Source organism: Octopus bimaculoides, chromosome 6, assembly GCF_046866305.1.
Source record: "Octopus bimaculoides isolate indiv1 chromosome 6, ASM4686630v1, whole genome shotgun sequence".
Taxonomy (NCBI): domain Eukaryota; kingdom Metazoa; phylum Mollusca; class Cephalopoda; order Octopoda; family Octopodidae; genus Octopus; species Octopus bimaculoides.
The window spans coordinates 120,264,658-120,290,935 of record NC_142933.1 but is presented as its reverse complement, the minus strand read 5'-3'; the positions used below and the strand labels follow the sequence as shown (position 1 = coordinate 120,290,935).

At 36.9% G+C, this 26,278-nt stretch overlaps 1 protein-coding gene across 2 annotated transcripts in view; it reads right to left on the bottom strand.

Annotated features, from left to right (window-relative positions):
* Positions 1 to 1,246: 1,246 nt before the first annotated feature.
* LOC106877595 (protein ANKUB1) overlaps positions 1,247 to 26,278 on the bottom strand; it is a 59,507-nt gene continuing 34,475 nt past the window's right edge. For both annotated transcript variants that reach the window (XM_052968512.2, XM_052968514.2), the window contains exon 2: positions 1,247 to 5,343. In XM_052968512.2, the coding sequence (XP_052824472.1) occupies positions 3,314 to 5,200 (1,887 nt within the window). In that variant the 5' untranslated portion in view covers positions 5,201 to 5,343 and the 3' untranslated portion in view covers positions 1,247 to 3,313. The remainder of the gene's footprint in view (positions 5,344 to 26,278) is intronic.

The following is a 26,278-nucleotide window of genomic DNA, read 5'->3' as shown; positions in this document are numbered from 1 at the left end:
AGCTCTTCGCCCCGGTGGGCTAACAGTTCTGCCAGCTCGTCGCCTATTTTAATGTAAATATTGACATTGTGGTAAGCGTCATAAAAAAAGAAAATGGAAGCGTCAAAAATCGTGTAAATATTTGAAATCTGGAGATATTCTATCAATTAGTAGCGAGTAGTTATCACTGTGTTTATTGTGTGACATAAAAAAAAACATTTCTTAAACAAAGAAGAAACATTTGAATGATTGATAATTTAAAACAGCATTCTGGTAAAGCAAAAGAGAAAAGGTACACTTTTTCAGGATGTAAAATATACACTTAAAATTTATTAACGATTTGATTGTAAAACAAAATGACCAACTAACTCGAGAAAGGATTAGGTGTATCATAGAAGATTTAAAATTATTTGCAAATTTAGAAAACCTCATACTATTGCAAACCTGTCGCTAACCAGCTGTAAGTGACGTTATAAATACTTTGTTAAAAATTATATACTGTTATCAATTCTTGTAAGAAATAGTTCAATATCAACAAGAATTGGTGAAATATCAAATGATATATGGAAAAAAACAAATCAAAACATGATAATTTTGAAATCGTTGATTTTTTTCTTTGCAGCTCAATGAAGCAATTTTGTTTTGGTGATATTCAGTATTTGCTGTTGGCCGACGTGTTATATAAATATGAGTTAAGAAATTATACAAGGATTTCTATTGGCGAAAAATTGTAAACTAACCAAAAGTGTCTACAATTTGTACAGTAGTTGTGCATATTTTTAATAATAAAATATTCCTTTCACAAACTTTACTGTATTTTAAGCTCATAGGGCACCTTTTATGATTAGTTACAATCGTAAATTTCTTATGCACTTCAAAGAAGCAACTCAAATATTTTTGTGATTCACTACATTATTTATTGGCACTTTTAGCCTCAAAAAATCTTAGCTGTAGACTATATAACATTTTACATAATGTTATTAAAGCAGTGAATCTGATAAGAGCTCCATCGCTGACTTACCCGTACTTTTCAGAAACTTTACCATGAAAATTATTAGCAATTTAAGCGTTGTTTACTATGTACCGAAGTTCTGAAGAAATCTGCCTTCAACGCATTTATGATACTTTAAGCGCTCAAATTTTATGATCTTTTGGGTCATGTGATGAGAAAATGTGCACTGAGCTAAAAGAATCCAGATGATTGACGTTGCTTATCTTTCTGACAGTTACAACAAATTGAGATGAAGATCAAATTACAAGAAAACAGTTTTCAATCTTATCAAAACAAAAGAAATTACAAATCATTTTATTAGCATAATTACATTTTGCAAAAATAGTTGGACATGATTTTCAGCAATTTTTGAGTGTACATATAACAGAAAATAGTGACAGTGCTACTGTTCCCAACTCGAGATTCTGAAAGATGAGATAATGACAAGACTTAAAGATTTTGTTGAAATGAAATACTGTTTCTTTCCGATGCAGTTCTTGCTCATCCAAAACTACTCTAAGAATTAGGTTTATAAAATGATTTTGAAGTTCATGTACATTCCCAAGAAAGTATGTATAAAACCATTTTGGTATAATATGTAAAATAAGTATTTTAAGCTTTGACAGAAATATATTATTGCTCATTGTTTGTTTTTCTTCATACTTAATCGGGAGAGGATTTAATGAGGCATTGCAATTATTAGTGAAACAGATTTTAAATATATATTAAAAAAAAAGACTTGAGAGTTTGCTTGTTAAACACTGAACCCGATATTTAAAGAGAGCGAATTATTATCGGATTCCTTGTAGCCGTTAAATGATACAAACTTAACAGTTTTTTTTATAGATTAAATACATTAAGTTTGCACTGTTTCGCAGTAATTAGTTCTGTCTATGCTCATTATTTAGAATATATATTTGTATCAATATCACTAACTTTTAAATTACTCATGAGTTTATTCATATGGGTAATACCTTTCATAATAATCCCTTGTATTACTAAAATTATGAAGTCATTAACTACTGTTCAATGTATTGGGGGTGGGAAGCATTAGCTCTAACATATATTTAAAAGACGGTACTAAACAAAAAAAAAAAAAGCTTAAGGACTATTAATTCAGAATAATGTGTATGGAGTATGACCTTTATGAGTATCATAGAATGGAACTTTCAGATCCGAATTCTAGGCGTTTAATCACAGCTACATCATTCGAAGAATTAATATAGCTTTATTCAGTTTTAAAGTTCCACATATTTAAAGGAAACAGGAATGGAATAATACGACGTTCATATCTTTGTCAAAGATGTTAGTAGCATAAAAGGAAGCAGTACAACTTCCAATAACAATGGAAACTGCGTAGCATTCTCGGCTCTCCTGGAACTTTACGGTACCGCCCATATTGAAAACAACGGCACTGATATCGATTTGTTTAGGAATTTTGAAGAAAAAATGAATCAAGGACGTGACGTTGATTCCTTTCCCTAGAGCTTTAGTGGAGTTTGTGAGATGAAATGGTTTAAAACAAGGACTGAAACACGAGGTTATCTTATCCATAGCAACGTTTTACAAGTTTTAATGTTGATTTCAAATTTTGGCACAAGGCCAGCAATTTCGAGGGAGGTGGTAAGTTGATTACGTCGACTCTAGTTCTCAACTGGTACTTATTTCATCGACCCCAAAAGCATTAAAGGCAAAGTCGATCTCGGCGGAATTTGAACTCAGAACGTAAAGACAGACGAAATGTCACTAAGCATTTTTGTCGCCACGCGTTTCTAAGTTAAATTATTGAGAAGAACCATTTAATTAAGTTGAATATCTCATATGCATTGATCCAAGACCACAATAAACATTTCCATAAATGCAATCAATTAGTTTAATGAATTCCGTCAAATTTCCTCCAAACATCATTAAATGTATAATTCTTGATAATCTTGATGCATATTTAATATTGTATTTTAAGATTTACTTCACAGATTATAAGGAATATAAGTTTGTACATAATTTTCTTTCCAAGATTAGATCTCTATTGTCAGATTTCTCATTTCATGGAAAGTTCTGCTTCGTGACCATCACAATTCGGTATTCTGGGTTTGTTCCGATCAGTCTCTTAATTAGATTTTAATGTAAGATTACTTTTCTTTTACATCCGAAAATAACAGATTTATCTGCTGTAGCATCAATGTTGTTTTAATTTTGCTATGTATCCGTTCTTGATTGACGAATCATGGGATTTGCATTTGTCGTGAAAGGACAAAGGATGTAATACACATTTTATATAATATTATATACTTTGGTGACACTTCCCTTTAAGTTATCTCTGATTATTTGTTGGCTCTGGTTTTATCACTTTGGAAGAGGAAATCTTTTAATTGGACCTTCATCAAGAGCCATGGCGATCTTTAACCGTAAAAGAAATGGTTTCTCCTTAAATGTTTCTGCAATACTAAGAGCTTTGGCAGCACGTTGTAATGGTTGAAGGTTTTGATACTTTTCATAGCTTGCCAATGTTTCTTGGACAATCCTGTCCCTGCTACCTGGATAATAAAAAAAGGGGCGATATTTATGGGTTTTATTAGATCGATGGATCAACAGTTTAGATGAAGAATCGTTCTTATTGTTTTTGCCACAATCTTCAGTTTTTTTAACTTTATCAATCTTGTTATTTACTGGAAGACCACTGGAAAACCTTTCCGTTTCTATATTTAATTTAGGTAGAGTAGGTGTCTGGTCACGTTTTTCTATCGATGGAATAACACCATCTGAATTGAGTTCTGCACTCGAACAAGATTTTATTTGTTCACTTTCACTGTCTGTTTTGTTTTCACTCAATTCTATTTTTGGGAGCTTTAGAGTATTACTATGAAGATTTTGGATTGAGTTACTATTGCTCTCAGCCGATAATGTTGGAGAGGACTTTTCAGGCCGTTTACGATTTGGTGATTTGATTGTGGGTTCATTTGTGGGCAAATATTTTATCGGATGTTTTGCAGTTCGTTTTCTTGTTGAGCATTCTGACGCATTTTCTCGACGACCTCTTGATGAATGTATATTTTGATGGTATCTTTCATTATTTATATGTAAAGAACTTCTAACTAGTCTTTGACTATATTTCTTATTTTGAGGAATAGGTCTACTGTTAATTTGACTTGGCGAATAGCCATCTACTAAGACACCAAATGTAACTAGTGGACCTTTATTCTTATTACCTAATTTGATAGATGATTTCTCTGGCCCTTGAGTGAGTAAAACTTGATTTTTTGCTCGATCTGCCCAGAGTAGCATTTTAGAATATAATATAACAGGAAGCGCTAATTCTTTGGAAATTTGGACCTTAGTCCATTGCTTGGCAAGTAAAAAGGAAGCACATTGTTTCATTTTCCGATGCAAACTGATTGCTAAAGCGTTTTGACCAAAACCGTCTTTGGCCAATAAGCAGCATATATCATGTGATACAAAAAGGCGTAAGAGCACATACTGCCCTTGATAAGAAGCTTCGTGAACAGGTGCCTTCAAGCAATAGATATTAGAGTGTTCATAACACCACTGTCTTGAAGGATGTTCTCCAATTGGTTCATCTGATCTGATACCCATCTTCATTACATAAGAAGCCAAATCTACGTTTCCAAAATGGGCAGATATATACAAAGCGACTTTAAGTTGAAATTTTGCAATAACTTCGTCAGATGAAATGGATGATAGAACAGATTTGGTTTGACCAGCAATAGCATAATGAAGAAAGTCATTCCAACCATCCCACGTTTCCATGACAACACGCATCCCATTAAATATGTTATAATCATAAAGGCGATATGAATCATACATTTCCTGCCCTCCTGGACTTATTAGCCGTGATACGGACACAGGAAGCCCAGTGTGTTCAGATATTCTTTGTCGAAGTTCTGAAACTTGCATTTCACTAATCCAGTTGATATTATCAATAGAGAATGTCTCATTGTTGTACCGACAGTAGACATACAAAGAGGGACGATTAGCCGTTTTCAAAACTAATTTTATCGTGGAACCTGGTACAATTTTCAGATCACCAATTATCCATGAATCATTTAGTTCAGAACCAGCAAACTTCAAGGCCAGAACTTTCTGTTGTTCTTTGAAGGCAGAAGAACTCAGTCCGAATTTCGGCGACACATAATCTTTGGCCTGTTTGACAGTTATGTCAGTTGAAATATTACACGATATTCTTTCATTTTCATAACTTAGGAAAAGTAACATTGTATACAGATTATCCTAGAATTACAAAGAATACTTGCGTATTGTTGTATTGCTTATTTATTACGATTTTGTGTTCTCACATCATTCAACGCGTCTTTTGTCTTCAGGTGTTCGAAGCTTTCTTTGGCAGATTTACTAGATTTCTGATAAAATAGAATAAAATATGATAAAAGTAACAATAGAAACGACAAAATATAAGTATAAAACAAAGTTGTTCAAAATCGAAGAATACATAAAACATGCACAAATTTTGAACAAAATCGTGTTTTCCACTTTCCTTTCTTTAAATTGCATATATTTATAGATTAGGCATTTATTTTATTTTTATCGATTAAACATGAATAAATCAGAAATCTGCTCTGTATATTTCTCTATACTGTCGTAAAAGAAAGTAACTTTTCATAATTCGCAATGAATGCATGTTTTGCATTTTAGTTTTAGGCAAGCATGCACGAATTTTAACATACACGCCTGTTTTGTCAAGAAACAAAACAGTTTTTTTCGTAGGATAGTTATATAACAAGCTATTGACGAGAAAAATGACAGAGGCGTCGTCAATTTGGAGAGCGATTAGCTAAGTTGGTACTTTCAAACGATATAACAAGAAAAACCAACCAAGACGCTCACTCCATCGAGGAGACGCTAACGTTGGAGCCATGTACAGTAGGATCAAGATAGACTGATGTGATATCTTTGAATTCTCAAACACTCAAAATAGCTCTACAAGACTGAAATCTCTTCTACTGTAACTCCATTCATAACTATGATGCTTCATAAAGAAATCTCGATTTATTTAATATTAGCCATTGTACTATGTTTTTCTCATAGCCCAAGCGTCATTCTAGTTTCAATCATTTGAGATTTTGAAGCTGATTCACTTCAAATCCTTTGAGATTTCAGTGTTGTCACTCTTGCTTGTCATACTCAGATTTAAACATTGAACATTTTTTTTTATCCCACACTCTTCTATATAAAGAGTATCTTGATTGGTTAAAATGTTATTGCTTGCAACATTAGATGCATTAACGTAGACTTTACAAATTAAATACAATAAAACGTTCTCGAATCTGTATACTATCAAATGACTGGAAGTTGTCAAGTTTTGGAGGAAAGAAGTAAATTTAATAGACAAATTAATTGAGGAATACGAAGACAGAAGAAGCTAGCATTGTATATCTGATTAGCGGAGAGGAGTCTTTACATTAGAAGCCAAGCAATAACGTAACGAGTATATTTATTTAATGTAGTAAGTTAATAAAAATAAATCAAACGACAATGAATGTGTGTAATCAAAGCCATGAAGACAGAAATAAGCAAGAGCAAACTTAAAGAGATTAGAGTCCCCATTAAGCAGGTGAGCAAGAAATAAATACATTTATACTAGGCAGAACATATCAGTTTATGATCAAACCGGAATGTTTTAGAGAATCGATGAACGCAGAAAGAACTTTACGCGTTCAGAAGACAATGAGGATTATGCTTTAAAGTTTAGATAAAGTCTTTTCTTCAGAAATCGCATGGAGCTCCGCCACATTGATAAGGTCTTTCTGCATTAACGACTGGTCAGGTATGTCTATGGGAGATGCCATTATTCTTGAGAGTGTGTATGTATCTGAGTAAACAAACGAGGAAGAAGTTTTGTGTTTTGGAGAGCAAATGAGCTTAGATATGATAAAAATGTAGAGTTTTGTCGCAAGTCAGTAGATCAGTCAATCTTTACGTAGGAGTCACTGAATTTGAGCTTGGATGATCAACATGGATGGGCTGTAGTCTATACAGATAGCAGGGGTTAAATATCGTACTCTTGTGTATGGGAACATTCGACCTAAGGTGATATATTTTAACTGTCAGTTGCCAACTGCTTGAACTTCATTAACAGGGCGTACCACTAATAGCAACAATAAGATTGTCCATTCTCCTTGTTGCTGGAATATTTGTAGCCTCATGTGAAGATAGAGTTGGCAATTGCGAGTTCCAGGAAAGAAGGAGAGGCCCTGTCAATGACACTCCATTTGATCTTTCAGACGTTGACACGAGGAGTCTCCAGATGAAGCAGGATGGGAAAGGAATACACTACACTCTGCAGCCTGCCGCCAAAGGGGCGCCATCATCCTGCCGTCCTCTCCGTGCACGTGGCCCTAAAAAAATAAAAAAGTAACTGGTGTGGTTTTCACAGCAATAGCTTGATCTGAGTTAAACAATAGAGGCCAAACAGCTATAAGCCATCTTGAATTTGCCTCAAAATCTCTTACTCTTCAACAATATGTGATTAGATGGACGTATTCTTTACACCCACGAAACTATATATACATACATACATACATACATACACACACACACACACACACACACACACACACACACACACACACACACACACACATATATATATAAATATATAAAAGGATAAAGAGAGAAATGGTAAAGCTGGAAATATATTTTATGGATAGAGTCTTACAGCTGTTTCAGGGAAGATCCAATGCATCCCTTCATCGGAGACAGAAATAGTAAAGGAATCGATTATTATATCCATTCTTTTTTCAGCGCATCACACTCACTCTCACTTCCTACTATAACTCTCCGCTTATGGATATAATAATCGATTCCTTTACTATTTCTGTCTCCGATGAAGGGATGCATTGGATCTTCCCTGAAACAGCTGTAAGACTCTATCCATAAAATATATTTCCAACTTTACCATTGCTCTCTTTATCCTTTTATATATTTATACATACACACGCTAATACACGACTTATAATCCCCAATCCTGTTCATACAACGACTGGGGCAAAACTAGTCGGTATACAGCACTTACTCGGTATTACCTGTATCTTTTGGGTTTGGTTAAAACCCTCCTCAGCCTTATATATATATATGTATATATATATATATATATATATATATATATATATATATATATATATATATATATATATATATATATATATGTATATATATATATATATATATATATATATATATATATATATATATATATATATATATGTATACACACACACACACACACACACACATATATATATATATATATACCAGAACACTTTGACTCAGCTCTATATGACTCAAAGTTTCGTGGGTATATATATATATATACTGACAGTCAGACAAATAAATATGAGTATGTAGTGTGTGTATATGTATATATACATATATGTATCGATATATTCGTATATAAATATGCATATATGAAATTATCTATCTATGTATCTTTCTGTTTATCTAAATATATAAACACACACACACACACACACACACACACACACACACACACACACACACACACACACACACACACACACACACACACACGCACACACACACACGCACACACACACATATATATAAATTCAACTATGCCAATGACCTATAATATTTTAAGGGATGTTTGCATCCTTGTGCTCCGGATTTTACGAATGTTCATTGATGGATAAGGGTATTTAAATTATTTGTGAATGAGAATAAGATAAAATGAAGAAATTGAAATGTAGACAATAGTTTATTCAAAGATATTCAAATCAATATATGAAGTTTTTATCCCTACAGCCGTTTTCATAGCCAATTAATTCAATTAGAGGAATTAAATTAAATTAATTTAAAATTTTGAATTTGAAACTGGTTAATTGGCTCTTTCATCGGGGGACAATTTGCTAGAAAGGAGTTACATTCCAATGTGTTGGTCGACCCTTGACAGACTCAGATGTGTGCATTTTGGTAATGTATGCATTGAAAAAAAAAACCGTTATCAGCATATATATGTTTACATAGTTTGTATTACGCACAGATATAGATGACGCGATACTCTAATATGGTAATTAACAAGCAGTTTTTAATAAGTCATATTTTTTGTTGTCTTTGATATTTTAACAAACGCATGCACAATTGCATGATAAATGCTACTGTTCTCTCTTTCCTTTACTCTCTCTATCTCTCTCTATAACACCTAGTTCACCCTAACTGCAACACTACCACAAATAATAACTATTATGTATGTATATATATATATATATATACACACACACATATATATATATATACATGTATATATATATATATATATATATATATATATATATATATATATATATATATATATATATATATATATATATATATATATATATATATATATATATAAATATGCTTGAAATAGTTGTGCGCGTGCGTCTGTAATACATAATAGTTGTTATTGGTAGTGGTGTTGCATTTAGGGGGAAATAGGTGTCATAGAGAGAGACAGTGAAAGTGAAAGAGTGAAAAGAGTAGCATTCATCATGTCATTGTGCGTGCGTTTGTTAAAATATCAGAGACAACGAAAAATATGGCTTTTTAAAAACTGCTTGTTAATTACGACATTAGAGTATCGAATCATCTATATCTGTGCACAATAGTTATGCTCAATACAAACTATGTTAACAAAGGAAAACGTAAACGTTACCAAATCCAAATGACAAAAAATTTATATAAAAACCTAAATTACTAACGCTACAACTACTACAGAATAAATACATTTTATTTTAAACTTAGTTTAATGAATTATATTATAAAATATCAACGACATATTCATGAGAAACGTGCTTAATTACACTCATAGAAACCACAAATTATACTGCTACCTGTGCAGAAAACCTAATACACATTTTTACTATTTAATAAATATTTTTATATGAATATTATATCTACTAAGCACTCTTTAATCCTAATATTTACAGATGCTAGTGTAATAAAATGAGAAATATTGACAAGTTCAAAGTTTTAGTAGCATTAATATATAATTATTTATAATAGTAATATAACTGATGCCAGTTTTTGGACTCCCACAACCATTCGTGAATACATGAAAAAATCAGTCTCCTTCCTCGTATTTAAGATGAAAGTTTGATATTTAATATAACATTTAATATTTCTATGATATCTGCTAAGAATTCTTTATTCGTATAGCTATAGATGTTAGTGTATTAAACATGAAAATACCGACCTATTCAAAGTAGTTTTAACATATAATTAGTTTATTTATGATAATAATATATCTAATGGCAGTTTTTTAAAGCCCATGTACATGCGTGAACATATGACAAACCTGTCTCAATCCACGTATTTAAGAGGCACCGCCTAGAATATAGGATTTGGTACAATTCTTCGACGCAGAGAAAGCAAGAGGAGTTTCCAACCTTATAAGCAGCAGCCTTGCTTACAATCTCCTCCTCCACAGAAAAAAAACTTTTTCTTGTCTTTCAAGTTCCAAATAAATTTACTGAGGCTGGTACAAGAGGACCTGTTCCTATTATTAAAGGTGTAAATGTGAATAGAGATGCGTTTCATGATAAAATTTTGCGTTGCTCCTATGTAAAAGAAACTCTTTCCTTCAGATTTCACTTTAAATCTGTAAACAACACATTTTTTGCTTACAATAATTTAAAAATAAACATTTACTTCTAACCTTGCAATCACAAAATATATTTTCACACATTTACACACGTTCTATCGTTATAGCGAGTCCAAAGCCCTTTAAACTTCTGTAAAATTTCTTCTTATATAGTTCAAGTTTCCTATTAGATAGGTTCCTAATTGTAAAAAGGGCATCATCTCTATATAAAACCTCCTGCAAGTTCAGGAAAATCTCTTCCCAAGATAAAAGGAATATAACTACCAACTGTATCTGTAACTTGGGCAAAATCTGCGGAGCCCATGGCTATATCGAAGCCATCACAACTATTTTTTGTAGTCCAATATTTGTTTTCAAACTCTATAATGGTTCTTCTGGCAGCCAAAATATCATGAATTTCATTCATGTTTATATTCGATTTTTTTTTCGCAAATAAAAGGGCCTTGTTTAAAATTACTTGGTTAATCGATGAGTAATAACTATCAATATCTATTTGCATGAATTTATTCCTAGCTTTATATTTAATGCTATTAAACCGCTATTAAACCAATCTAATATCTCATAGGTACTATTTCAAACATGTTTATATATATATATATATATATATATATATATATATAACGGTTTTGTAAATGTATACATTGCCAAAGCGCACACATCGGGGTCTGTCAAGGGTCGTCCAACACGTTGGAATGTAACTCCTTTTCTGGTAAATTCCTATCCTGATGAACTACCCAATTAACCATTCTCAAAATGAAAATTTTAACTTAATTTAATTTCTCTAATTGAATTAATTAACCATGGAAACTGCTGTAGAGATAAGAATTTCATATTATATTGATTTGAATATCTTTGTAAAACCTGATATCTATATGTCAATTTCTCCATTTTCTTCTTTTTCTCATTCATATATATATATATATATATATATATATATATATATATATATATATATACACAACATACTTAAAAAGTACATAATTATATCTATATATGTAAGCATGTCTGGCTGGGTGTACATGCGAGTGTTTCTTCCTTCCTATCTGTTGTATTTCTGATCGAATAAATATCGAAATCAGTAAAATGAATGAACTTGAGGCAAAAAAGTAATGACAAAATCTCATTAGTAGAATCATTTGTCGCTTTTTTTTTATTTATCATTAAACCATTAGTGTAAAAGATTTTTTCTCTATTGTATCTTTAAATTACTATTTGCGTATTAATAACACACGAAAAAACTTCCAAGTTTTATTGAGAATACCAATGAGATCTTACAATAAGCAGAGTATAATGGGCATTGTTAACAGACCAATAGTCTTTCAGTCCTGCAGGAGAGTGCAGATAAGCTTGTGTAAGATATAATATTTTAGAGAACAAAATATTATTTTTTTCTAATTAGTTTCATTCAAGTTTTTGGTTTCCTTCCATAATTCACACTTCTGACTTACTCTCAGCTCTGTTCTTGATTTGATAATTAAAGAAAAGTTATATGTAACAAGCTGTATTTAGGCATTTACGTATATATGTATAGTCTCTTTTACTCTTTTATTTGTTTCAGTCATTTGACTGTGGCCATGCTGGAGCGCCGCCTTTAGTCGAGAAAATCGACCCCAGGACTTATTCTTTGTAAACCTAGTACTAATTCTACCGGTCCCTTTTGCCGAACCGCGAAGTTACGGGGACGTAAACACACCAGCATCGGTTGTCAAGCGATGGTGGGGGGACAAACATAGACACACACACACACACACACACACACACACACACACACACACACACACACACACACACACACACACACACACACACACACACATATATATATATATATATATATATATATATATATATATATGTACATAACGTTTCAAAGACACAAACTCTACGTTTTTGAAACATTATGTTGAGGTATTATTTTGATATGGATTTCTTTTAACCTGAACAGCTACATTAATTTAAGGATTGTATATGTATATTAATGCAGCCACGTAAGTAATTTATTACTTATGTTACAACATGATAAAATTATCTATACATGTTTACTAAGTTGTGAAACAATTGTCGTTAAATGAAAATTTCCAATGGTAAAATAATTTTTCATACTATATTTCTCTCGTTATCTATCTATCAATCAATCAATCTATCTATTTATCTATCTAACTATCTATCTATCTATCTCAATGAGACACACCCAACAACACCAACAAACGAACATAAAACAGCATCCGGAAAAACACCTACAACAACAAGAACTAAAGAAACAGTTAAACCAAAAGACAATACAAAAACTGATCCCACTTCCCACACATCACATACACCACAACCAGAAAGTCAACAACCAACAACAACAAAAACAACAACACAACCACTTACACAAACAAACACAGATCCACACGACATGCCCCTGCCCCCTTCCGATTCCTCGGAACCTTCGTCGGAAGACGAAAGTAATGAGGACTGGCAAATAGCCCAGAAAAGAAGGAGGAAGAGGAGCAAGAAAAGAAAAGCAAACACAAACAAAGCAGGGAGATACACAACTCCCGAAAACACTCCAGACACCAACACAAGCACACACAACAACAACACAAGCAACAAAACCCCAAAAGTAAGCACACACACAATGCTCACTGCCATCAACACAAAAAACTCAGAGTTGATGGAATACATCAACACAAAAACAAACATAACAAACGAAGACATAAAAACCAGCAACCGCCCGTACACAACACCGCCAGAACACATCAAAATACTACACATTACACCAACCCTGCACCACACACTAAAATCTATTTTTCCAAAGGCAGTTGGCAAATGCCAAAAATACCTGGCGAAAAAACTGTACAAGGATCTCCTCGAAGAAAACCCGAAGGAGGAGACAAAAACTCTCGAAGGGTAAGTGACTCTCCTTAAAACTCTAACAGTCACATTAGAATTATGCTCAAGATTGGTTGTGTAAATGCGCGTGGCTTGGGGTCTCCTTGGAAACAAGGGTACCTCCTAAACAACATAAAGTCACACAAACTAGAAATCATAGCCATAAGCGAGACCAGACTCCATGATTCGCGGGCCCTAACGTCCATGTTTGGCAGACAGTTTAACATTTATTTTTCTCCCTGTCTGCCGAGAATGGGCGGTAGTGGCACGGCGGTACTCTTTCGCAAGAGTCTGGATCTCGAAGTAAAGACAGTATTCATAGACCCGGAGGGTAGATTGGTTGTTCTGGATGTCGATGGCAGCGATGGGTGTGCCTTTCGACTCATATCAGTATACGCACCACCTTTAACAGGTAGGTCGGATTTCTTTCGACGTCTAGAAGTATTCCTAGGAACGTCTCGTCCTTTACTTTTAGTGGGGGATTGGAATGCTACCTTGGACATGCATCTAGACTATGTGGGCAGAGATAGGAATAGACGGGGATGCAAATGCCTCAAAGACCTGCTCAGACGCTTTCAACTGTCTGACAGGTACCGACTCGACCATCCGAATGCGCCAATGTGGACATGGACAAACCGCATCGGGTCGTCGAGATCATATCTAGAGTACTGTGTAGGAGAGTAGATAAAGATAGCATAGGGTGTCCACAATTTCACATAGTCAGCTACACGGATCACAAACTTGTGACGTGTACGCTAGACTTAGATAAGACACATAGGCAGGGCCCCGGTTACTGGAAACTAAACGCGTCTTTCCCGTCGAGACAAGTTTTCAGAGACCGGATTAGCACGTTAGTAAAGAGGGCCTTGACGGGAGCCATCATCAATAACAAATGGTGGTTTGCCCTCAAGAGAGCAATAAAAGCAGAAGCAGTTAGGTATAGCAAAGCACTAGTCACAGACAGAAACAGAGTAGAGGGTGAACTAGTTAAGAAACTAGAAGAGGCAATTAGAAGTGGCATCGCATCCAACGTTTTGGCAGCGAGGTTGGCCCTAGACCAACACTTCAACGCCAAACATGAAGGATGCGTTGTCAGGGCTAGGATGCGTGCTCTAAGGAACGAAGGTGTTGGAGCCGCGCGAGAGGCTCGGGTGGCGGAGGCGCAACAGGGCAACAGAGAGCCACCATTCGGTCTCTGGTGGACGAACAGGGGCGCGAACTGCTCGAGCCAGGCAAAATGTGTGAGGCCTTTCAGCGGCACTTTACTCGACTGCTTGGGACGAGTGGCGAGCGAGAACGCAGGGTGGACTTCAGTGCCTACCTGCACAGCCTGCCACGACTCTCAACAAGAGAGGCGTCGTGCTGCGAAGGTACCATCACGGCGGCGGAAGTGAGGGACGCGATGGCGGGATGCTCGAGGGACAAATCTCCGGGCTTGGATGGTCTTCCCTACGAGCTTTACAACTGTATGCCAGACTTGTTTGGAGACGTCTTGGTGGCGGTGTACTGCAACTGGCAGCAGAACGGGAGCATTCCCGGTTTTGTGAGCCGAGGAGCCGTAACGCTGCTGAAGAAAGATCCAAACAAGGGGGACGTCATAGATAACTTGAGGCCCATCACTCTGCTCAATGCAGACATGAAAATTTTGGCCAAGGTGTTAGCCAAGCGGTTGGCGCTTGTCATCGAGAAACTGATCGGCAAGGCGCAAACGTGCGCCGTGCCGGGCAGGAGCATCCATGACAACCTCCATCTGATGCGCTACATCATAGAGCGGGTAGTTAAGGAACCTGGCATGGGTGGGGCCCTGATCAATTTAGATCAATCGAAAGCTTTCGATAGGGTAGACCATCAATACTTGGAGGCTGTCCTCATGGCGGCCGGCTTCGGTCCCATTTTCCGCGGTTGGATGGCTGCCTTGTACAGGGGCATCCGTTCGGTAGTTCGCGTCAATGGGCACCTATCAAGACCATTCGACATTGCACGTTCGGTCCGTCAGGGATGCCCCCTCTCGTCGCTCCTGTACGTATTGACTCTCGAGCCACTACTGCGGAAGCTGGCGACGCTGAGGGGCAACCCGCGAGAGTTGGGATGCGGGACGAGCGTGTCGGCATACGCGGACGACGTCACCGTCATAGTGTCTAGCCAAAAGCACATCGAGCTTGTCGGCGAGACACTGAAAGACTACGAAACGGTAACGGGAGCAAAAATCAACCGGGATAAGTCAGTGGGCTTGCGGCTCGGCACCTGGAGAAGCAAGCTCATGCCGTCAAGCAGCGCCTCTGTCGTGGGACGTTGGACTGACGGTCCGGTTGAGTTGCTCGGGGTCTGGTTTGGTCCAAACCTCCAAACGGAGAAGAACTGGGACGAGATAACGAGAAGGGTGGCCACTCTAGCCCGGCAATGGGCCGAAAGGAAGCTTTCCCTGAAAGGTCGGGCGGAGGTGGCGAACACGTACATCGCGTCCGTCATCTACTATCGCCTGACCGTCGTGCCTTGTCCCGACCCTACCATCACCAAAGTGGAGCGCATCCTCTTCCGCTTCTTGTGGAAAGGAAGCGTTCCGATGGTTAGGCGATCCGTTTGCTGCCAACACCCGTTAAAAGGAGGACTGGGCATGCCGTGGTTGATGATGCGCAGACACGCGCTGAGACTGCGACATCTCCGGCTCTACGTAGACAACGGTGAACAGGTGTGGTCGCCGTTTGTGCGGCGCGCTTTCCCGCAGCTCGTCTCCATGACCGAACTGCAGTCGTGGATCAAGAAGAGGTCGAGGAAGGGCGAATGGCACCGCGAGTGTCGCGCTGCTCTTCGGCAACTCCAACAACACGGGTCAACCTTGAGCGACTGCATCACAACTAACGCATTCTATAGTGGATTAGTGGAGGGAAGGTACGACGACGATCTCGGGGCGAACCTGGGCGTCGACGAGGAATACCTGACCCGCCTGTTTAAGACGACCTTCGGACCGGGACCTATGGACAACTTCCAGAGATCCCTGGCCTGGCAGTGCTATCGAGAAGCACTACCCGTTCGGGATAAGCTCTACAGGCATGGCTCGAGAAACACGGGGCCGACCTGTCCGAGATGCCGGCAGAGCGACGAAACCGTTTTGCACGCACTCGTACAGTGTCCCACCATTTACGAGCTGTGGGCTTACGTCGAACAACTGCTATCGCGTGTGGGACGAGTCGGTCTATCAGCCGAGTCTATCGTGAATATTTCGCGCCTCCTTCCTTTAAACGGGAAGGAAGAGCTATTTTCATCGTACTTGTGGCTATGGCGAAAGAATGTGTATGGTGGACGCGTCTGAAAGGTCTAGAGACAAAGACTTTCCTCTCTGGGCAATCTCTCATCAACTTCTTCAAGTATCACCTGAAGAGGAAGGTGAGAGTAGAAAGGGAAGTCTTGTCTAGTGAATGCTTCAAAAAAAGATGGGTGAATGTAGCAAGGATGGCACGTGTGAACGACGGAGCCATCTTGAGCATAACCCTATGAACTAAAAAAACAAAAAAAACATTCCAAGAAAAAAAAAGAAAACAAAAAGGCAAAAGAGAGTCACTTACTGTTATAGTTTCTTCAATGAGAATATTGACCAAGGTTACCGTGGTCTTTTCCGTAGACTTTTCTTTCCACGGCCAAACCTAAACTGTCCTCCCCTCCTTTTACACGAGAACATTACTGTGTGATACACGATCCCTATTGATCGGGCTTTTTTATTTTTTTTTTTTATCCCTTTTGATCGAACTACCCCCTTTTCCTTCCTACGATCCCTTTTGATCGACCCCCCTTTTTTTTCTTTTTTTTTCTTCCTCCTCCCAAAAAGAAAAGCTCTACATTGTATTTGTCCCATCTTCGTTGAGCCCTGTGTGGCTAATAAAAGAAATGTATCTATCTATCTATCTATCTATCTATCTATCTGTCTGTCTGTCTGTCTGTCATTTATCTATTTATGTATCTATCTAAAATAATAAATAATATATATATATATATGATAATATATACATACATACATACATACATACATACATACATATATACATACACACACACACAGACACATATATATACATATATATATGCATATATGGGTACAGGACGTCACCAACCGTGCAAACAACATGAAATACATAAACAAACGAGTTAAATACATAAACAACGAGAGAAAAAGTGGCAAACAGGACAAGCAAACACAGAGAAAGGACCCTTCATCAGTTATTGGCTGTCTATCTACTCTTCATTTCGTGTATTCAGCGGCAACATGAGTCTTCAAAGACAGTTGCTCCCATAAATTCTAAAATTAAATTCCGGATTTATGGAGGGTCAAAGTTGAGAACAAAAGCAGGACAGTGGAGACATACAAGGAAACCAATGAAAACAAACATGGAGAGTCGTTAGACCAGAAGGAGAGGAAAATAGCGAACTTTGGGTGAAATATTTCTTTGAAAAGGGAAGAAATAGATCAGAGGGAGAAAAACATGTCCAGTCTTTTGAACGTCCGTAAGGAAAAGAAAGATGGACGATGGTCACATGTGAGCAACGAGAGAGGGAAAAAGAGAAAGAGGGGAGAGAAACAGATAGAAAACGGTGAAGGAGGGAGGGGAAAACAAGGGAACTAGAGAAGGATGGAGGAAGAAAATAGTATAGAGTCGCATCAAAAGGGTGAAGATAAACTTACTTGGGAATGGATGCATCGCGTTCAGTTGAATAATAACACACACACACACACACACACACACACACACACACACACACACACACACACACACACACATATATATATATATAGTGAGAATTTACGAAAAAAGCAAAAGACGAAGACGGGTGTCTAAACAACAAACAGATGTATTAGTTTAACGCTCGGGAAGTAAGAAAGTCTTTTACGTTTCGAGCCTACGCTCGTCAGCAGAAAGGGACACAGAAATAAACAGAGAGAGAAAATCGAAAGGGTTTAGTGGATAGCGATCTATCATGGCGACTGCCGGACAGAGAGGTCACACACACACACACACACACACACACACACACACACACACACACACACACATACATACTCACACACACACACACACACACACACACACACACACACACATACACAGAAAAATTCATGCATACATATGATTACTTCTACATAATCCTGACAATCTCCACCATGTCTTGGATCACTGAGTCATCGCTACAGGACTTTAATACAGGGACAAGATGAACCAAATGGAATAAAATATCTGTACATTCTTGGATTAAAGTGACGTGCTTTTACAACACGTATTCCACTCTTCAAGTAACTGGCATTCAATGACAAGCATCTTAAGATGACTGGCAGTTACATCTATTGCAAGTTTAATTTCAAAAAGCCTTCACAAAGACTTTTGCTACCAAAGGCTACCTAAAAGTCACAGGGATTTGAAAGAAGCATATCTGCATACAATTGGATGACCGTTGACTCATGTATTTTCTTCCACCCTCTAACGGGTTTTAGTTTCCATCTCAGAAGGTGTCCAAAGATTATTTCCTCATCTAGCATGCTTGCTGGTGTTGCCAGTTTAGTCACCGACGACCCAGCCAAACAGCAGGTTGAACTGGATAACAAGTTACAAGTAGCACACTAAAGTGGTCCTGACATAAATACATGCGTATACATATCTCCATATATCCATATATTCGTATATACATGCATATATACATACCACACACACACATACATGTACGTATGAATGTATGCGTGCATGTATGTGTGTATGTATGTACGAGTGTGTGCATGTGTGTTGTGTGTGTGTGTGTGTGTGTGTGTGTGTTGTGTGTGTGTGTGTGTGTGTGTTGTGTGTGTGTAATCAGATATTTTAATGTAACACTGAATTCGGAAGATAGTACATAATGAATAATTAATATTGTTGATTTATAGAAATTTATAGAAATTTTGATTTTGATTCTCTTGGAAATCGAGTTTCATGCTACTACAGTCTTCAGCCGAAAACTGTTTTTTCTCTTGGCATTCATAATCCTTTTATATATTTCTTTTATAAACGAAAGGATGAACATACCTTAATGTATATAAAATGATCAGAAATTTGTTGTTGCTAAGCAGAGGAAATTAAGTTTTTTTCTCTTTTCCGCCTATCTTTTTGAAACCATCTAGTATAATGTACATGATATATGATTGGCGTGTATATTCCTAGTTGTTTTGGAAAGATCTCTGTGAAGAGGGTATTCATACATGAATGACGTCAGCAGTTTTATAGACAATGAAGAGGAAACCCTGCATCTGGATGCAATCTTGCCAATAATGAAATGTTTGCTGTTTTACTGTGTAGATGTGTAGCCTCAAGTCTGCTCTGAATAAACAGATCTAAGACACTCCACGACCATCACATTGTTATTTCAGACATTCCTAAGATGGTAGCATCTGATTGAGGGGTATTTAGCTGATATCTCTAGCTGGTCAAGCGACCACATACAGGCTACTCCATTGACTTGGAATAATAGAGCAAGCATTATAACCTCAGCCATCAATATTGACTTTAAAATACCGTTCTCAAGGCCTTAATAGGACCACATTATCTGTGTCCGTCCTTTTTCTTCTGCCAAACGGTAGGATGTAATTTGAGGGAGGTTTGGGTGCTATTTTTAGTGGATAGTGTGATCACGTAGAGGTTCCTTTCAAAATTTCTGATTTTAACTTAGTATTGATTGATGGGGGGGGGGGGGGTAAGGTGTATTTGTTGTTGTTGTTTTTGCTGTTGTTGTGTAGCATTCCTATGATCTATGGTTACGATCCTGTTTTTATTCGATATACTTAGGACTATACTTTCAAATTTTGAAGACAGTGGGTATGGTTTAGTTGACATTCGGTTGGTTGCTTGCTATTTCTAGCAGGTCAAGCAACCACTTAGATGTCTTTCTCATTAGCTGATTGGCTTTCATTAAATTAGTCCATCGGTTTTCTTTCCATGAAAGCTGTTGTTGCTACTGAATGAAACAGGATTGTCAGTTTGGATCTGACATGCCTGTACATGCCGCGTGGTGGTGTGTGGAGAGAGATGGTGTTGTTGTTAGTGTGGTTGTTGTCATGGTCGTGGTCGTGGTAAGTCGATGAGATATATGTAAAGTAAGATGGGAGGTGTGGAAGCGGGGGTAGATTTTAGCTGTGCAGGTGCGTCATTTATATACAGTAATAAAGATGGTAAAAGGTGACTAATGTAGAGAAGGAAGCGTGCATTAGAGAGGTAACTAATCTTTGTTTATAAACATGTGTTCGTATGTAGAAGTAGTATGAGTATGTATGTGTGTATGTATGTATGTATGTGTGTGTGTATGTATGTATACGTGTATGTATGTATGTGTGTGTGTATGTGTGTATGTATGTATGTATGTGTATGTGTGTGTGTTTGTGTGTGTATGCATGTTAGTTATATTTCTAAGTTTCTTGTCAAATGGAGAAAGAGCTGGTTTCTTAGATCCAAAGCTACCTCATTGGAATTTCAACGACACCAGCGAGGTAGTTGTGCATTTATGTGTGTATATGTGCAAGTAGTTGAAGTCAATACATATGCAGATCTCTATGTTTTGTTTTCTGTATGTTATACTCATACATATAGTTGTATGTCCAGACACGTGCTTATGAACTTATATGCTAAACTTTTGCAAAGTTTCATATATTTTGACAGTTCCATTGAAGGCTTGTATATGCAATCTTCTCATTAACTTTCCCCTTCCTGGTTTTGAGAACCTTAGTTTCTCAAGATTGATGCTGAGGCAGTTTGTTACACATCCTTGTGTCACAATACTTACGGGTATAAATCTAAACTTGTAATCCGGATGCTGTAGCTGTAAATTCCTCAATAGTTCAGTGTTGGTATTGTTTTTTCGCTATCTTTTGCATTATATTAACATCCGCTAAACAACTAATTCTTTCACTACTGTACATAGTTTCTCTTCTCTGTCTGAAATTATTGTCAGATCTTTTTATGTTTACACTGGATTGAAGTATATTTAGAGACTTTCCACTAGTAATCTTTCATGTTATTTGTTATGATCTCTACCACACAATGGGGTCTTAGATCTTTAATCTCAGGAGTATCCTTCTGGCAGATCTTATTGTACTGTGTTTTGGCCACGATATCACGTTTCATCGGTAGATAATAATGCGATGACATTTTCAGACAACTGCTCATGATGTGAGTGATATCTTTGGTGTTAACTCCTCAAAGTCTACATAGATTAACATATCTCAATATTTTCCTGCGCCTCTGTTCCCTTTGTGCACCAGGAATTTGATAGCCATTTCCTGTTTCTGGATTGCAAATGCACATCCTTCAAAGTATAAGTTGGTGGTCTGGTTGTTGATCCTCGAGAGACTGCATTGATTATCAATGTTACGGTCATCTGCTAAAATACGCATGAATGGCCTTCTGCTGATCTGCACTCATACTTTCATCTGACGATACGCTGCGGTAGAGTCGCGCAATTTCTTGAGTATGTATTCAAGGGTATCAGACAAGGAATGTTACTCGAGTAGCTGCTTTCCAAGTCCCGTGATATTATCTGCCTAGTGTATGCAAACTTGGTCAATAGATGCACTTCGACTCCTGGTGGTTAAAAGATGTCGCCGAATGGATATGACGTGACATAAAAAACTGCCTGAATCGATGTGAAACTTCTCTCATTTTGTTTTCGTTTTAGGTGGAAACTGTCTTCACCACTGTTGATGTGAAAATTATTTGTGCAAGCCAGTACTTTTCGGGTTTTCACATCAATGATTCGTATGTTTCATCAAACCTTCAGTCAAGTAGCCCAAACTTTGGTGCTGCAAATTCGTTGTGAGCCACTATTTTATTGCATGTAGGGTGTTCTGAGGACCACATTTTTCTTATCTAGATGTTATATTTCTTAGTAATGCATTCTTTGTTACTAGTACCATCATCAGATATGTTTTCCCTTAAACCTAGGCACTTGTAACATTCCTCATTGAATACAGAAGAAACAGTCACCTCAAGTAGATATGTTTTTCTCTCTTTTCACAATCATATAGGAATATTTATCCGGACCAAACTCCAACCATATATATTCGTAAGAATGTTTTAACCAGATTATGGCTTTGATTATGCTCTCTGGAATTTTTGCAAGTCGAAAGGCTTCTAGTTTCCATGAGTAGCCACATTGAAACCAGGTTCCTCCTTTTCTGCCGCACCACTGACGTTAAAGCTTTGCTGATGAGCAACTGCTCAGCACATACCCCAAATCCCTTTTTCCCAGTTGTATTTTCTGCTATGGTGATATTATTTTCACAGTTGCGGAAGAATAAGTTTAAACAGGCTGTACATATTCTATACAATAAATTGGGCGGTAGCTCCTTGCCATGTGAGTGGTTCGGAATTGGTGATAAGTTTTGTTTCTGCTAGTGGTGACAAGAGTGGTATACTAATATCACTATTGAGAGCTTGGTAGTACGTGTTAATAATATTCGATCATTAGAAGGTCAGCTCCAACGAACAAATCTCTTCCTGACGTTTTTCCATCTTGAAGATTCTGAAGTTCAGTCGCAATGGTATCACCATCGATACTCTATATCTTAAGTGCAATTGTTTGGTAATTTTTCTTCTAGTTATTCATCGTATGTATGTACGTATGTATGTACGTATGCATGTATGTATGTATGTATGTATGTATGTATGTATGTATGTATGTGTGTGTATGTACGTATGTATGTATGTATGCATGTATGTATGTATGTATGTATGTATGTATGTGTGTGTGTATGCATGTATGTATGTATGTATGTATGCATGTATGTATGTATGTGTGTGTGTGTGTATGCATGTATGTATGTATGTCATTGTTCAGCTTTATTTCAAGATTTCTTGCCAAAAGAAAAAGAGCCGGTTTCTAACCTAGATTTAAGGCTCCTTCATGGGAATTTCAACATCATCAACAGGGTATGTATGTATGTATGTATGTATGTATATTGTGCAGGTTTGTATGTTTTGCTTTATGTGTGTATTTTCGTGCATATAGTTGCATATCTAGACATGCTCATGTATATTTTAATGATATATTCTGGAAAGTTTTACAGAATTTTAGAGTGATGGATTGGATCTGTAGTCTTCGAATTAGCTTTCTCCTTTCTGGTTTTGAGAAGCCTAATTTCTCAATATTGGTATGTACGTATGTATGTATGATTTTTCTTTGAGTTTAATTTGAGAGTTCAAGCTGGTTGCTCACAAAGCAACAAGACTTTTTGAGATAAGAGAGTTCCCGGTGTTTGTAAATATGTAGTTGAGTCGGTGTATTGGTTGCACTGTCGATGCACACCCAAGTGTGAGCATTAAGGTGGAGCGAAAAATGCATCTTCCGAAATTGGTAACCAAGAATCGATATTTTGTTAAGAATTACGGTTAAAAAAAGGTGTGTAAAGATCTTTGCGGTTGAATATTTTTCAGGCTCCGCAACGCAATTGAAATTTTTTTAAAAATCGCTATTTTTGGTCGAAGTTTGGATTTCATGTCTTATAAATCGTACAGAGTACATATTTCTACATAGCAGAATTCAAAACAGTAAATATAGTAACCTTGAAAGGTTGTATACCAAGTTTCAGTACAATTTACAAATATTTTAAGGTTCCGCATTGACTATAAAGAAAAGAGGTGTGTGAACTTCTCTCCAGTGCCGCTGCAACGGTTGTTGCGTGTGGACGTACGTCGTACTTGTGTGAAGTTTTCTGCTTTGTACCTTGACTTTAGACCATTGTGTTAAAATTAATGATCGTGTTAAATTTAGTGTTGTTTACATTTAGTGATGACTCAAAAGCTAATAACGCGTCATGATATTGACCTTAGCGAGCGAGTTTTGCCACCTTACAAAGACGTACTAAAATGTGTTTTATTTGAACGAGAAAAAGAAAAGAATGTAGTTAAGAAAGATCCTTCAATTAAACAAATTGTCAAGATTGTAACAAACAGAAAAGATAATTCTTCTTTGGCAAAAGACATCCATCCCTTGCGTTACCGAAAACATACTTTTATCTAAAGTAACAAGTATTACTAAAATCTGTGAAAAATTGAAAAAAAATGTACCATCGTTTTACACAAAGTGTATTGTGTTTAAAAATAATGCAACAAAAGAGTTATTTGACATTTCCTGTTGCAAGTGCAACTCCTCTAAAAACTGCAGTTGTAGTAGAGACAAAAAAGTACCACAGTGAGAACAAGATCTTTTACAGGATCAACGGACAAATCGAAAAATGATCATTGGCGGAATAGATCAAACAGTATCTAAACAGAACGTTCAAAGGTTGATTAGAAAGAATCGACCAGATCACTGTCGTCCTTCTACGTTAGCAAAGGATTCTGAATTGATAGCGTTTTCATCAAGGAGTGAATCTGGAAATGGTGAAGATGAACATTTTCCAATTCCATTTTCCATGAAACGAAAAGACGTCAACAAAAACGTAAGTTCAAAAACACTAATAAAACGAATGCAATTCCTAGAACTAGCTTTTGGCTGTGACCGCACCGGTGTGTCAGACAGTGCTGCTGCTTTTCTTACAAGTTCGGTCATCAGCGACATAACGGCAAGTACATCTGGTGAGTGTTCTTTCGCTATAGACAGATCGAAAGTTAGGCGGGAACGATTCAGAAAACGTAAATCCGTGCATCTGGAAGGTAGGTCTCATAAACTACCAGGCCTCGTGGAATTCTTGGGCCGATTGTTAAGAGACTGGAACGATGTGAAATTTGTTGTGAAATTTAATCAGATTCCAACGGACTTACTATCAGTAGACAAAACCGATCTCAGCACAGATCAAAAATACTTCTTGATATCCACCATTCTATTTCTGAAGGGAAATGTTCAAATGAAATGGCATTAAGGAATACCAGTAAAACAGAACATTCTCGATGGCTTATATCTGCAAATTGTATACTACAGTTGTATGTTGCTACCGAGAATCCTTCTAACACGATGATATTAATTGTTGCTTACTTAATGAAAGTTTATGTGCCAATATGGTTCACAATTAAACGCAACTCTTCCTCGAAAAAATGGGGTTCTAAATGTGTTCAAGACGATTGAGTCTTCGAGAGAAAGGGATCAAGCGGTACAAGACATTGTATTTCCAGTTATATAACGGAATGCTTTCTTCGCGCACCCAGAAAATATTTCACTGGCCATGATAAACGATGAAGGGAGCCACATTCGAGAACTAGCATGGAGGCGCATAAAGTAAGTTTGAACACATTATAAAGGGAAATTTGTGCGACCTTTCAAAATTCTTACCCTAAACTTTGCTGTCTCAAACTACATGGACATAATTTACTGGCAGGACATTATTGTTACTGAACCACCTTTACCACAGGCATTTTCCGATGAAGAAATCGATACCTTCATTCAACAGTAGCATTTGATGCAACTGGAAAAATTACCGTGCCACACCCAAGCTGTGGAGATTTTGTGTAAAACTCGTGACTGTTCTCGTGGTGAGAACAGTCACGACGGTTTCATTACGAACGTCTTGAAATCAGCACAGATTGATATAATATTATTTTAGTTGTAGTTGATCACTAAGATCGTTCTCCTACAACGTGTGTTGCTTTCACTTCAAGTATTTGTCTTCACAGCAAACTCAAAACGTAGTTTAAATAAACATTGGCCTTTTACAGCTGAGCTTTTGCTGTCTGTTCAATCCAATCAGCACAAAAGAAAACAACTAACTATTGCTGATTCAAGTCTATATTGCCTCTTCAAACAAAACACGACGCATCAACTTTACCATCAACTATAGCAACAAAAAACAGCATCCATTGCTA